At 36.1% G+C, this 14,981-nt stretch overlaps 1 protein-coding gene across 1 annotated transcript in view; it reads left to right on the forward strand.

The window, feature by feature from the left end:
- The window catches only part of KPNA3 (karyopherin subunit alpha 3), a 53,056-nt gene that overhangs the window by 32,531 nt on the left and 5,544 nt on the right, over nt 1-14,981 (forward strand). Inside the window, exons 3-15 of the mRNA XM_071738897.1 lie at nt 126-215; nt 428-457; nt 558-610; nt 701-796; nt 3,056-3,141; nt 6,482-6,568; nt 6,955-7,124; nt 8,280-8,324; nt 10,770-10,901; nt 11,889-12,017; nt 13,594-13,698; nt 13,835-13,906; nt 14,006-14,168. Coding sequence (XP_071594998.1) covers nt 126-215; nt 428-457; nt 558-610; nt 701-796; nt 3,056-3,141; nt 6,482-6,568; nt 6,955-7,124; nt 8,280-8,324; nt 10,770-10,901; nt 11,889-12,017; nt 13,594-13,698; nt 13,835-13,906; nt 14,006-14,168 — 1,258 coding nt within the window. The remainder of the gene's footprint in view (nt 1-125; nt 216-427; nt 458-557; nt 611-700; nt 797-3,055; nt 3,142-6,481; nt 6,569-6,954; nt 7,125-8,279; nt 8,325-10,769; nt 10,902-11,888; nt 12,018-13,593; nt 13,699-13,834; nt 13,907-14,005; nt 14,169-14,981) is intronic.

Raw genomic sequence — 14,981 nt, forward strand, 5'->3', positions numbered from 1 at the left:
TTTGCAATTACAAATGTCTTTATGAAAGCAATCTTATCTAAACTTTTCTTTTGAAAGGGGCCATTATATCATCACCCTGTACTAATAAGCATTAAGGGCTTTTATTTTTCATCATTCCTTTACAGAACAAAAGAGATGAACATCTTTTGAAAAAAAGAAATGTTCCCCAAGAAGAAAGTTTAGAAGATTCTGATGTTGACGCTGACTTCAAAGCAGTAAGTTCCTTGATTTGAGAGTAATTTTTATAACCTTGGTGTTGTCTCAAAACAATATATACTGGTTTTACTTTAACACTAGAAGTCTTGCAGTTATTTGAAACCAAAATTATGAACTGGTACACTGTTAAAATTAGTTTGATTGTATTAAATGTTTTAAAAGAATTTAATTTAGCAACAAAATTAATAAAACTTTTTTTTTTCTTTTCAAGCAAAATGTAACACTAGAAGCTATTCTGCAGGTATGTTACAATCAAGTATTTTTTTTTTATTAAAAGTGCATGTTCTAAACTTTTTATTTTTTACTGGTTTGTTATTTGTTTGTTTCCTTGTTTTTTTCAGAACGCCACAAGTGACAACCCAGTCATCCAACTGAGTGCTGTCCAAGCTGCAAGGTAAAATATAAACAAAGGCACAGAAATTTATTTCCTATGCATTTTTCAAGATGAAAGTTACTTATTTTACTTTTATATTTAATTTCACAGAAAACTCCTTTCCAGTGACAGAAATCCACCTATTGATGATTTAATAAAATCAGGAATTTTACCAATTCTGGTAAAATGCCTAGAAAGGGATGATAAGTAAGTATATTTTTTTTAATTTTCACCTTTGCTAAGATCTGTATCCAGAAAACCATCTGATTGTCTCAGATGACACTGAGGGTTCATAAAATTGTGTGATCTATCAAAGTGGATCACGTTCTGTGATGATGATCAATAAATTATCCAGGGGTATTTATTCTGCCACTGAAATGTCATTTTGGTTTTTAGAGCTTGCATGAGTATATCCAGCTCATGCAGAAAACCTTACCAAGTTCCTCATTGGTTTTGAGTGTTTCAGATTTTTTAAATTATTTTTAAGAAGCTGGGCTCAGGCTTATTGTGTGCATGTGTGAAGTCAGAGCCTGCTTTTTTGTGAACACTTCTGTTCTCTTTGCCAAAATACACTTGTCCTTTTCATTAAAGTTATTAGCTTAAGTTTCTGGTTCCTTAGTTCTCACTGCAAGGTGGGTTTCCTTCTGACTCTGTGCTGCTCCCTGACATGATGGTACAACACAGTGAGCATTCTCTTCAGTAAAGAAAGCAGAGAACATTGAGTATGTGGTTGCAAGAATTAATGGCATGTAAGAAAAATGCCATATTCCACAAGCTGTGAGCCCCTTATTCGGATAGATGGAAATTAACACATTTGAGGTAAATGGTTGAGCCTATCTTTAGTCTTAGCCATAACTGTGTTTATATTATTTCAATTTTCAAGGTTATTACTGCAGCAGTCAGGGCTAGAAACATTAAAAAATGCAAATTGGCATTTTGGGTATAATTTGATGGTTGCCAAAGCAGGAAGCACGAGTAGGTTTGTTTGTACCTTGTTTAACAAAGCAGTTGCTTAGAAGGCAGCTGGCAATATTGTTGAAATCAGGATAGCTTCTTAAAATGGGTCACGAATGCCTTTCTGTTCTAGAAGTGGTTGAGTCCTGTGAAAATTATTTTACTTTGAATTTTCTGTCTAGTTTTTTATGATTTACCATTGTAAATGTTAAACAAGCTTTTTGAAATTGAAATCAGCATTTTCTGAAGCAGTCCTTTTAATTGTGGTTGCTATATTGTATACCTACTAGGGGTAAATTCTGCAGACTTTGTATAACATTGCTTAAGCTTTGTTATGTTATAACTCAAAACTTATCACAAGATGAAGAAGGATGAGCCTGAAACTAGAATTTTAATGCATTTGAACTTAGAATGTAAATGTTTATAGATACCTGCTGACATGTACTATTTGTTTTTAAAAATCCTTACTTACACATCATAGGCCCTCCTATTTAATTCTTTTCCAATCCCATCCCAAATAAAACCTTAAAATGCTTTGGAAACTAATGTGCAGGAAAAAAAGCTTAAAGGAAGCAGGTGTTATTGCTAAATATAAAATGTAATTGATAAAGACCCAAAGAAAAGTGGAAATTAAAAATACCTCACAGTAAATATTCTCCCTTCCAAAGCCAGACTATTTGGTGATATATTCACCACCATACTCTTTATAGCTTTTAGAACTCTTAACCTTTAGCATTTGCTTGAAAACAGTTTTCATGCAAACTGTTTCACTAAACTGCTGTTGGCATAAGCAACAGTTGACAGATGTCTTCGAAGAGATGTGCCCCTGGCCTTTCTATTATTTGTAACTAATTTTATCTGCCTTTAATAAGTCAGTTTTAATACTGGAGTGATGTTGCCTTTTGATACTGTTGCTAAATCTTTCCCATGTCTGTGATGGAGCAGAAAAATGTCTTTATCCCAGTACACAAGCTTAGACTTGATCTGGGATGTAATGTTTGAAGGGTCAAATGTTTATTAGTTCCAGTCAGGCATGGTAAATTTATTGAGAACTACTAATGACAGCAAGGCAGTTGCACTTTTTTTTCACTGAGTATGAATGGGTTTGGATCAGATGGATGAAAAGATGTCTCTGTTACCCATTAGACAGGCATAGTTTAATGTTGAGGGGTGCTAGAAATCTTTCCTATGGGAGATACTACAGGAGTAGTGGTAAGCTTAGTAGGTCAGTGTGTGCTTCAACAAGTGTTACTGCTTTTCTTTTTATTACTAATACAAAGTCATAAGGATGGGTGGTTCACAAAAGGTAATGGAATGTAAAATCTTTTTTTTTTTTCTTCTACCTTTTCCTCTGAAATGCCCAGGCTTATAATTTTGCTTGAACTTTAAGGCTAGTGGCACTGCTTAAATGTAGAGTGTCTCAGAGTGGATGCAGCTGGTGATGCTGAAATGAACCATAAAATAATCTGCAGATCATGTTTCAACTTATTACTATAAACTATTTCATTACAGTCCTTCATTACAATTTGAAGCTGCGTGGGCATTGACTAACATAGCATCAGGCACTTCTGCACAGACTCAAGCTGTTGTACAGTCTAGTAAGTATTACAGTTTGGTTTTGGGGGGTGGTGGATATTGTGGGTAAAAGGGAAAAGGGGCTATTTGGGTAACAAATGGCATTTGTTATCAAAACCATTAAAATTATAAACGCATGTCTGTCCTCTTAAAAATTTAGTACTTTCAAAGATTAATCTGTTGTCACTAACAGTGAATACTAAGGATTCTATAAAGAAGATAGAGATTGACAGATCCTATAATGATATGCCAAAAAGTTAGTACTTTCTAATTCTTGGGTTGATTTTTGAAATCATGTACCACTAATTCACTTATGGCTAAAACCTATGTTAGGAAGTAATTCTTTATACTTCAAAGGTGTGTTCATAAATCTTATTGAAGTTGTCAAATACATTATGTAAGGTTGCCCACTTAAATACAGAGTTTAGAAAATTACCATCCTCTTCTTCCCCATATGATTTCTCCTATACACATGGTGTTGGTTGTGCTGCCTTAATTTCTTGCTTACCCAGTCAATAAGCCTTCCATCCTGAGAAGAGAAATAAACTGAAGTTAACTGAAGATAAATTATTCTAAGTAATTTTCCAGGAATATATATATATATAGCTTTTATATATCAGCATGCTTATCTTAAACCAATCACAGTTATGCTAAATAACACATTCTGTCATTAAACAGGAGATTATTGATAGTCAATTATATGAAAAATTGTCTTGGTTTATACCCTTCAATGTTCTATATGGAAAAAATATTTTGAACCTGCCTTCCTTTGAACCTGCCTTCCAAATCAAAATGCTATTTGGTATATTTTAATAGCTAATAAAATATCTTGCTAATTGTTATGTGTTACACAGATAAGATATTGGATTAATAGAATAGGAATTCTTATTAATGTTAAAAATCCAAAGCCTTACAAGGAAAACAAGCATCCTTAATTGGTTTCAAAAATACTGATGTTGTTTGGTCACTTCTATTTTAGATTGCTTTTCTGGTGTCTTAAATATCTTTTAAAGTCTATTCCCAAGTGTTTTCCTCCTCAGAATCATAGAATCACAGAATGGTTAGGAGAGGACCTTAAAGATCATCTAATTCCAACTCCCTGCATGGGCAGGGACACCTCCCACCAGACCAGGTTGCTCCAAGCCCCATCCAACCTGGCCTTGAACACTGCCAGGGAGGGAGCAGCCACAGCTTCCTTGGGCAACCTGTGCCAGTGTCTCACCACATTCAAAATAAAGAATTTCTTCCTAATGTCCAACCTGAATCTCCCCTCTTCAAGCCTGAAACTATTTCTCCTTGACCTCTCAATATGCACCCATTAAAAAGCCCTACCCTAGATTTTGTGTAGATATTGGAAGGTTGCTATAAGGTCATCTCAGAGCCTCCTTTTCTCCAGGCTGAACAACCCTGATTTCTTTAGCCTGTCTTCATGGGGGGGAGGTGCTTCAGCCCTCTGATCATTTTGGTGGCTCTCCTCTGGACACACTCCAAGAGCTCTATGTCCTTTGATTCTATCTCCTTCTCAATTTGTTCATTGGTTAGTCATTGTTTTCCTCCTTTTTCAAGTCCCACCATGTTACCATATTTGAATTAATTAATCTAATTAAAAGGCTGTTGATAGTATTAATTATGCAGAAAATTTATCTAAAAAAAAATCTTAAAGTAAAAAATATATTAGAATGAAAAAAATGTAGAGTACAGCCAAAAGCATTGCTGTTATGTGAACGATTACTAGAAGTTCAAGATGGCATTTGTCTGTCCCAAAGTGTGTTTAGCTAATGCTGGAAAGAAAAAAAATTCCCAAGCTTTACTCTTGGAGAGAAAATGCAAGAAGTTTAGTCTAAAGATCTCACTGCTTTGTGTAGGATATGACTAAGGGCACACAACCTCTCTTTTGATAAGAGGTGGTTTGAGGAAACACAGCAATAGACCCTTGAAGCTAGAGAAGAGGCTGGTGCAGCCAAAATACAAAAGAAGGTGGCTCCTGCAGTCAAGAGAGACATATGGCATTTGGAAGGCCCAGCAAAAGAGAAGCACTATACACACAGAACAGATCTTAGCAGGAGCTACTGTGGAGCAAAGTAATTATTTTTTAAATTAATCTAGCAGTGGATCAGATAACCTGCAACTCACGTTTTATCAGCCTGTCTCCCTGCCTGAGTGCTGATATGAAATGACTTCATGCATACCAGGATTGCAATCTAATGTAAACTACATATTTGACCCTCCCCTCTTGAAATATGTTGAAAACACATATGGCTGAAGTGTAGTGTCAGAAAGCACTGAGAAGGAAGCTGGAGTGGTCCACTTGAGCTAACGGAAGTGGGATGATTGTTACAAGAACAGAGAGAGTGTTCTTAAGCACCAGCACACTGCTGTCCCTCCTAACTTGTCAGCTGTAGGCAATTGCTGAATTACTCATCTAGGGTAGGGAGGGTATTTTAGGTTGTCTTTCTATTCATCATCACTGTATTTTTCAGGAAAATACATCAGGGGTTTTTGGCTCATTATCACATGTTGAATTACCAACAGAATATTGATTCACAGTTGCTCGCAGATTGTGTTTCAATTTTTCTAAATTTCTGAAACTATTTTGACAAGAAAAAACTCTTTCCTTCAAGAGTAATATAAATTGATCTATTTTACTTTGCTCAGAAAGACTATAGGATTAGTATGATCATATATAGATTTTTAAAATTGCTGCAACAATTACTGTCTTTCAAACCGTATAGATTGTCTGAAGGGAAATAGTGATTGGGAAGAGTAGAGGGGTGGTTTATTAGCTCTGTTAAATTTATTTTATTCTGCAGAGACCCATATCTATAATAATTGCCTCTTCCTTAATCTGCTATTTTGTATGCATTATATAAGAGCAAATGAAAATGTGTCTTAGGGCTGGCAGATGGATGTAAATATTCACTTCATATGGAAACTAACTATAGCCACTTCTTGGGGAAAAGCTATTTTCTTAAAGTCAAGATTTGAAGCATGTTTGCACAAGTAGGCAATGTCATTCTGCTAGGTATATATTGCACTATTGAATAACTGGAAAATTAGAATTACCAGGATTAAACCTAGCACCTCCATACTTGAGGCTTTTGCATATCACTTTGAAAAACATAGGGAAATGTTTAAATGTGGGGAGCATTTTTGTTTAATAGGTGCTTGTTCTCAACTCTTGCTTTTTTTCCCCTCTACATAGATATGTATAGAAATTTACCTGAGGTTTTATACACTCTTTATAATAGAAACATGTACTTTAGTGTAAAGGCATGGCAGTGAAAACAGCTCATATCCATCAGTGAAAGTGTTGTGCATATATCATGTTCAAATAAAAAAAAATCCAATCTTTGCTTTCTGCAGATGCAGTACCCCTCTTCTTGAGACTACTTCATTCACCACACCAGAATGTTTGTGAGCAAGCTGTCTGGGCTCTTGGAAATATTATAGGTAACTCTTGTGAAAACACTTTGACTTCAGGGAGTGCTTCGGTTTAGAATTTGACTTTTTGAACATTGACATTATCATATGAGACTATGTTTCCTCTGAATTCTGCAGCTTAATATAGTTTTTTCTGTGGCCAGAATTACGTATGCATATCCTATTTTTTCTTAAAGAATAGTGTATCTTGCTACATAAATTACTGACAGGATGAATTTGGTGTCTTTTAAAATATACATATCTGTAAGTATGTATATTGAATTGAACATGACCTTTTAGTAGTAAGCTATTGGTGAGGAAACATAGAATTTCAGTATCCCAACATGTCATTGCATACATTTCAAGATTTTCCATTTTTAATGTAATTTCTTTTACAACAATTTTCATTTCTGTAGGTGATGGTCCTCAGTGTAGAGATTATGTCATATCACTGGGAGTTGTCAAACCTCTTCTGTCCTTCATCAATCCCTCCATTCCCATCACCTTCCTTCGGAACGTCACATGGGTCATTGTAAATCTCTGCAGGAATAAGGACCCCCCACCGCCTATGGAGACAGTTCAGGAGGTAAATAAAGAATTATGAGTCAGATAAGTTTTTTTATACTCTGGGCTAGAGGCCAAATGTTTTACATTGTCATACTATGAATTTCTGCATGGTTTTTGCCACTGTCTTGTGCCAGTTACAAGTTGTTAGATTAAGTCATTTGACCAATTTGATGCTTCCTGCTAAGGCTGTAATAAAGGTGTTTGTAATGGCTGAAACTGAGCAGGGCTAAAAACCAATGAGTCGTGTATTAATAGAGGCACACCCACAAAATTGACACTAGGAAGTGTTAACAGACTCAGCATTTCATGCTTTTATCAAAAAAGACTTCAAACATGGTTCTGTATGTAGAAGTTTGCAAATGTAATTATTTATAGTAAGAAGAAATGTAAGTAAATTGGTTGATGTGGTTTAGCTTGCCCTTTTTGGCTAGCTGTGCACATGCCATGTCAAGCCCCTGCTCGAGAAGAGAAGCATCTGAAAATCCTTTTAAATTGGTGAACAGAGCAAATGCACTGTTTATAGAGTACTAGGTACAGCTAATAAGGTGATCCTATTTGAATAGAGTTATAGTTGTATGTAAATTTCATCATTTTAAGATAAATTCCAAAGTGTAGATACTGTTTTTGAAGCTGTGTCAAGTACAGTACTGTTGGCAGCTAAACTTCAGTTAAATTTTTAAAATACAGCAGAGAGGGGGGAAACTTTCACAAATAATACTCTACTGCATAAAACCCCCTGTTCTAAGCAGTATTATTATGGCTTAGTTTTATATTTTCTCCATATGTGAATAAGAAAAATAAATTTGATGTTAAGAAGGTTTCATATAGATATCATACTAATGATTTTCCTTATATTGTGTGGTAACAAAGCTTTCAAAATAGCAGAAGGATGTCTTATGTCTCTTGTCTGCTTGTTTTCCCTCAAAATATAGTCTGCTCTCTGTGCATCTTTGAAATCTATTACTGCCTTGTATTTTTATAAATTTTAAATTTAAATTTTAAATATTATATAGCTGTACACACACACACTTTGAAGGAGTAGCCAGCTGCTGGCAAGTGTGTGAATGCAATATGCTAATGCCATCTCAGGCTAAGCTTTGTGACTGCAGTACTTGGATTCATGATTGTACAGCCAATTTTATTCTACTGTAATGACTGATTCACTTCTTTTCAGATTTTGCCAGCATTGTGTGTTCTCATTTACCATACAGATATAAACGTAAGTATTTTCCCAACTATTAGATACAAGTTGCTGACTTGTTATTGTGTGTGAATTTATGTATAATGAAACAGTAAATGCACAATGAAATATGATGGCTAATATAACTATAGTCATTAGAACATGAAAAAGAAAGTGCAAGCACTGTTTCTGACATATCATTTAGAAAAGGGTTTTTTTATCCTTTGTTAGAAACTACATTAAAAAAATCCTATCTTGCAGAATTGAGCACTAGAAATTCAAAGTGCCAGTTTTGCCACCAGCTTCATTTTAATTCTGCCTCAATTCACAATTTTACTTATATATAATGAATATATAGAAAAATAGATATATATTACTCCTATGTAATAATCCAATTAAATACCATCATCACATGGATAAATCTGATTTTTTTAACCTGTTGGGTGCATGACTGCTACCTGTTTAAGGGAATCACATACAAAACTATACTTAAATAAGCAGTAATAAACTATTGTTTTGTGGTACCTTTGAGAACTTTTTTTCAGTTTTTTAATACAATGCCCTCAGCACTTTCCACATTCCTTATCCATGGGTTTACAAATGCTTTCTGAGTAAAGTCCTAACCTTCTTGAAGTCTTATGTTGGGAGTTCAGGAACAATGATCTGTAAGGGACACCCAGCTGTTGTTCTCCTTCTCCTTTTAGGACTTTTTAATGTCTTTGATTCTTGCTCCCTACACTTATCTTTCAATTTAGGGAAGCAAGAATTAAATCCTTGTGGTGGTTTGGGGGATAGTAGAGCATGAGGTGGAACTCTTTATTGTTACCTCCACACTGTGGTAGTGGTGATTCTGCTGCTCTTCTAATGGTGACGTGAGCTTGGCTGCACAAAAGATTTGCAAACAGTTTAATGTGGGATTCTGCCAGGGTTTTCCCAGAGTAATGTGAGTGGGAGACAGCACATGGTAACTTTCCAATTGTAATTTAGACAAACCTGAATGAAAATTCATAGTGAAACTGAAAATACTTCTAAACTATAGGCTTTTTTTTTTTTTTCCCCTTGCTGAATTTGTAACCTTTTGCAAGCAATGTTTGTGTGAGAGCTTCTCAAAGTAGGTATGAGACTGTGTGATGCCAGGTTTTGACTCATCTCAATTGGGGTGCCCATCTTTTTGATCCTGAGAGTCAGGTTCTAGTTTGGAGGTACCAGTCTGGTCCCAGCCTCTCCGTACTGGAGCAGCAAACCTCTCTTGGGAGATGAGGCAGTGATGCAGGTAGGTCAGACAACAGTCCTGTGAGTGCTTCTGGTGGCTGCTGCTCTGTCACCAACAGGGCTGTGGGGCAGCAAACTGGTGAGGCACCACCTCTCACTGCTTCTGCTTCAATGCTGGCTCCACTGCAGCACATTCTGCTGTCCCTGTGGCACTGGCAGGTGAGGGCAGCAGGAGGCTGTGTCAGGAAAACCTTAGGTCTTGGCTGTCAGGTCCCTGGAGCTGGGTGGAAGCAGCCTGTGGGGCAGGACTTCAGTGTCTTCATGATGTTTCAGTATTGTAGGGTGTGGCTGTCTTAATAGCTGGAAATTTTAAATGGGTGTCTGTTTTAGAAAGAGTAAATGTAGGTACAGGAATGGATTAGGCTCAGTGAGGTCCCGATTTCTCTTCCTGCAGTTCCTAATATCATCTCTTAAGTGATACAGTGCCCCTCTTTCTGCTGGCTTTGTTTCTGCTTCAGATACTTCCTATCAGTGACTGTAACCTTTGAACATTTCTGTTTTGAAGCCTCTCAAATCATTCTTATCAAGTCATCATTGACTTAGTCTTTTTCTTTTAAGATAACAAGATTGCCCTGCATGATAGTAATTTCTCTGTCAATGTTTGCTTTGCTTGAACAGTTGCCATCTTAAAATAGCTGCTAGACTCTTAGTTGGTGTAAAAATTCCTTTCCCTTGCTGTGGATTTTAGTATGAAGGCAGAAAAAGGCATATATTCAGAAAAGTTTGCAGTTCCAGATCTGTGGGTCAGAAACAGAAAGGTGTAGATGGATTAGAGACTTGGGAATTTATGTATTCTGTAATCACAAGATAGCACAGTTAACAAATTATAGGCTGGGTTGGTATTTTCTTCTACAAGCACAACTAATCTGAGCCAGTTGGCTATCTTTGAAATGTAAACTGAACCCAACAGTTTACTTCTGTGTTATGATGTATGCTGTCACTTTATGTACCAAAATGTGGTTGTTAATTAAAAAAAAATAAAATTGGGAGAGGACATGGAAATTATTATTATGGAACAAATGGCCCTAGTTTTCATAGTTGTACATAATAATGTAACATCTTTACTAATTAGGTCTCATCATCATGTTTGAGTTTTTCCTGTAACTATATTGCATGCTCTTTTTTTTTCCCTCCAGGCATGTAGAATATTGATCACTAAATTAAGCCTCCTTTATATGGATCTTACTGTTCAATGTTCTTTCCCATTTGTAGATTCTTGTGGACACTGTTTGGGCTTTGTCCTACCTAACAGATGGTGGAAATGAACAGATACAAATGGTGATTGATTCAGGAGTTGTACCTTTTCTAGTTCCCCTTCTGAGTCATCAGGAAGTAAAAGTTCAAGTAAGTGGTCCAGTTGCTATCCTTTGTAAGACATTTTCTGGAAAAAAGATGTGCCTTAGAGAATTTATTAGTGAAGTACTGAGATCAGCATTTGTTTTGTTACAATATTTTTAGCATTTGATGTTACAGGTAAAAGTAAAAAAGAATGTTACCTACACTGGGGGTAAAACACTTCAGAAATTAAATAGAGCTTCAACAGAACCACTCTTAATACAGCTTTAAGGAAAGTGACAGTTTAAACATTAACTTCCATTGTGTGGTTACATGTTGTGCCTTCCTATTGTAGTCCCAAAATATTTACTGATAACAGATTTGACATTTTGCAGAATTAGTTACATAGTCTCTTTTCTGTTCCTGCATACATGGTTGTGCATATACTGTCTGAAAAGTTCATGGAAATCAGTAATTTTTGGGACCTTTTAAATATTAAAATATTCACAGATGCTGAGTCTTTTAGGTAAAGTAGATTTCTACTTAGCTACAAATGGTAGGTTAACTGAGCTTGATGGATTAATTTGAGAGATGAAGGGAAATAAAAACATTTACTGACCAAGACCAAGATAAAAACTTAATTTCTGAAAGTCAATGAGAAAAAAAGTAGTTGTGTTAAAAAAATTTTGTAGTGGAGAGCTGAATGGAGAAGGGAGCAGTCTTGTCAGATGTAGTCAAAGCCTACAAGTAGTTAATGTAGTTGTAACTCAGATCAGATACATGATAAACTTTTTATTGTTTTAATACTCTTAATTTCTAATCTTTGCACTTCTGGAGTTAAGCTGCAGCACATCTGTTCAGTAAAATGCTGTACTGCATGTTTGTTTTGATGAAACTGTACCAATTTTTAGGACATAGCTCAGAGGATGAAGTGCTAAGATGTATTTTGCAAAGTGTTTTTATAAAGAGACATCTTAATATCATCTTTGTTTTAGCAGAAGTAACAGCAATGCCTTTAACATGCCATTTTTTTTCCTTCCCACTTTGTATGTTCAGACAGCAGCACTGAGAGCAGTAGGCAACATAGTAACTGGTACTGATGAACAGACACAAGTTGTTCTCAATTGTGATGTTTTGTCTTATTTCCCAAATCTCCTGACGCATCCAAAAGAGAAGATAAACAAGGTAGGGTTTGTTTCTCCCTGTCTTGGTCTTTTTATTTGAGAAATAAAAGAGTAGCCTGTAGAATAATACAGAAGAATTTCTTACTCCTGTTGTTTCTGACACATGGGAAATTTTGCATAAAGATACAACCTTGGAGGCTGGTGCTTAATTAGGGTGAGGATCTGTGTGTTGGAATTGATGGGCAGTGCTTGTGGGGAGGACAGATGGGTTTTGCTTTGGAGTGTGATACTTTGCAAATGAAAAAAAAAGTGGCTCTCTTGTGTTACAGTTTTTCATAACTAGAGCCTGTTAGTTTTGGTTGAGTCCAGTGAACTAAGTAAGACTGATCCAGTTGTTCCACACCACCTTTTCCTAATTGGGTTTTTTCCCTTGTCCAAATTCACTTTCAAGGAAGTATAGGGAGTGGCACTGATCTTTTCTCTCCTTCCTTTGGGCAGAGTTAACTTCACTGCTGCAAGGAGGGAATAGAGGGAGTTGGATGAAAGTGATCAGTGCCCTCTTTTCTATTGTTGTATTTCATGTTATTTGTGGGTTTTTTAATCATCTTGCCATCTTCCACTGCAAAGATGGGGCTGGCTGAGGAGGGGGAGGCTTTTTTGTTTAGTTCATGTGATTCCCCCACTGAGTGTACCACTGAGGGGAAGAAGAGGAAAATTTGTGAGGAATCTCCGTTTCTTCAAGCTCTGATTTTTTGTCTGTCTGTCCTTCTAACTCTGAGAAAGAATTTGAATGCCCAGAAAGGTATTATTTTTGTATAAGGGGAGTCTATAAGTTCTTTGAGTTTTGCTTTAAGCATATGTTGTAAGAGGCAAATACAAACACAAGCCAGATACATATCCCTAAAAAGTGAAGTGGTTTTTTTTCCTGAAGTACTTCATAATTGGCTGCTTGCCACATCTGTTTTTTCCTTACTTAAGACTGAAGCCTTTTTAAGATGTTCTGACCTGTGTAACCATAAATTTGTAACAGCCATCACATAGATTTTGGCTTTTTCAATGAAATATCTGAAGGAGATAACTGATGAGTAAGGTCTCAGGACTGTGTGTCCTCTCTGATACTTAGTGGAAAGCCTCAAATGAGCTTTCTGAGCTTCACTTCATGATTTAGGAAGAAAATGAGAGCTGGATTTGGTCTTTCTTGTGACAGCACAGAAAACTTCTACTGGGCTGTTCAGTCAAATATTGTAAGTCCTTTATTTTAAATGAGGGTTTACCAGTTTTCCTGTGTAAAACTGATCTCAAGTTTAAAACATGTCTGTGATTCCAGCAGTGCAGAGTGGACTTAAGGTTTGTCAGTGTTGCTCCCAACGTATGGAGACTTTCCTTGTGAAAGTATTAATATGGCCCAGTGAATTTATAATTTGAGTTTTACATTGATTCCTTATGTGTTTGGCTTTCATAGTGCAGTAGAAGTTTGTGTGCTAAAAGTGGTACTGGGGAGAAAGCCTGGAGGCTGTGTTTGGTGATTGGGCATGGTATGATTTTAGGTTTTGAGGCTGTTTCATTTGATTGGATTTTTTTTCCCCTGTCTTATTTTTTTTTTAATTATTTTGCTTTTTTGTTTTGTCCAATTGTAGGAAGCAGTTTGGTTCCTTTCCAATATCACAGCAGGAAACCAGCAACAAGTTCAGGCTGTAATAGATGCTGGGCTAATCCCTATGATCATACACCAGCTGGCTAAGGTCAGTCAAACTATCAGCTATGCAAGTTGTCATCCTCTCTTTATAAATCTGACATGAGGAGTCTGTGATTTTTAATAATAAGCTTAGCAGATGTTTCCATGCTGATTTTAACGAGCTATTAATTTTATTTTTTCAGGGGGACTTTGGAACACAAAAGGAAGCTGCTTGGGCAATTAGCAATTTGACAATAAGTGGGAGAAAAGATCAGGTATGTGTAGTGGGATTTCAGATTGTCACTAAAACGTTGCACATGCAGCTGTTTGTAAGCAGTGCAGTGTTGGAAGCACATTTTTTTTCTTTTATTTAGGTTGAATACCTTGTACAGCAAAACGTAATCCCACCATTCTGCAATCTACTCTCAGTAAAGGATTCTCAAGTGGTACAGGTGGTGCTGGATGGTCTGAAAAACATCCTGATAATGGCTGGTGATGAGGCAAGCACAATAGCTGAGATTATTGAAGAATGTGGAGGTAAGTGCTTACTGGGCTTGTAAAAAAGTATAACTTGGTCTTATTCTGTGCTGTTGGTATTTACTACAGCATTTGTTTACCATGGGTTATTTGAATAAGCAAGTAGAACTTCTACAGTGAGAGAAAGGGGAGGTGTTGATGGTTGGATGAGGTGATTGATCTTTGAGGTCTTTTCCAACCATGACAATTCTGTGATACTATTTTTTTTGTTTGTTCTTGGTTTGGTTGAGGAATTGTCATGTTGGAGCTTTCTTAGGTTTAAATGAGAATTGTACATCTTTTTATTTGTTTATTGCATAGAGTTCATTCTGTGGTAAAACACAGAATTCTTGCTTTAGTTTATTGCCTTGGAAGCAGTTGTTAGGATCATGATTTTGTTACAGGCCAAAGCAGGATGAGGATTCAGGCTTTTTGGTATTGCAGTCCAAGTTTTAACACATGCTAATTAATGAATTACAGTAAGATAGCAGTAAAAGGATGTTTGAGAACTCACTTTACTGAAAAGTTTTCACCTTGTATTATATCACATCCAGTTTGAAAATGGAATCAGGGTTTTAAGCTGCTCTTGGTGTGAGACTTTGTTGCCTTGTTTTAAACTTGCATGCAACACACAAATGAAGCCACTTTTTGGTGACACACAAAAAGGACACTGACTGGAACAAAACCCATGTAGTAGCTTATGTATGTAGTACATACTGTGTATGTAATTCTATCTAAAAAGAATATTCCATTTTTCTTTAATAAAATAGCATGCAAAGTTTCACAAACTACTTTTTTCCCATCTCAGAGACAGTTACTGTGCTAGACAATATT

Source organism: Heliangelus exortis, chromosome 1, assembly GCF_036169615.1.
Source record: "Heliangelus exortis chromosome 1, bHelExo1.hap1, whole genome shotgun sequence".
NCBI lineage: Eukaryota > Metazoa > Chordata > Aves > Apodiformes > Trochilidae > Heliangelus > Heliangelus exortis.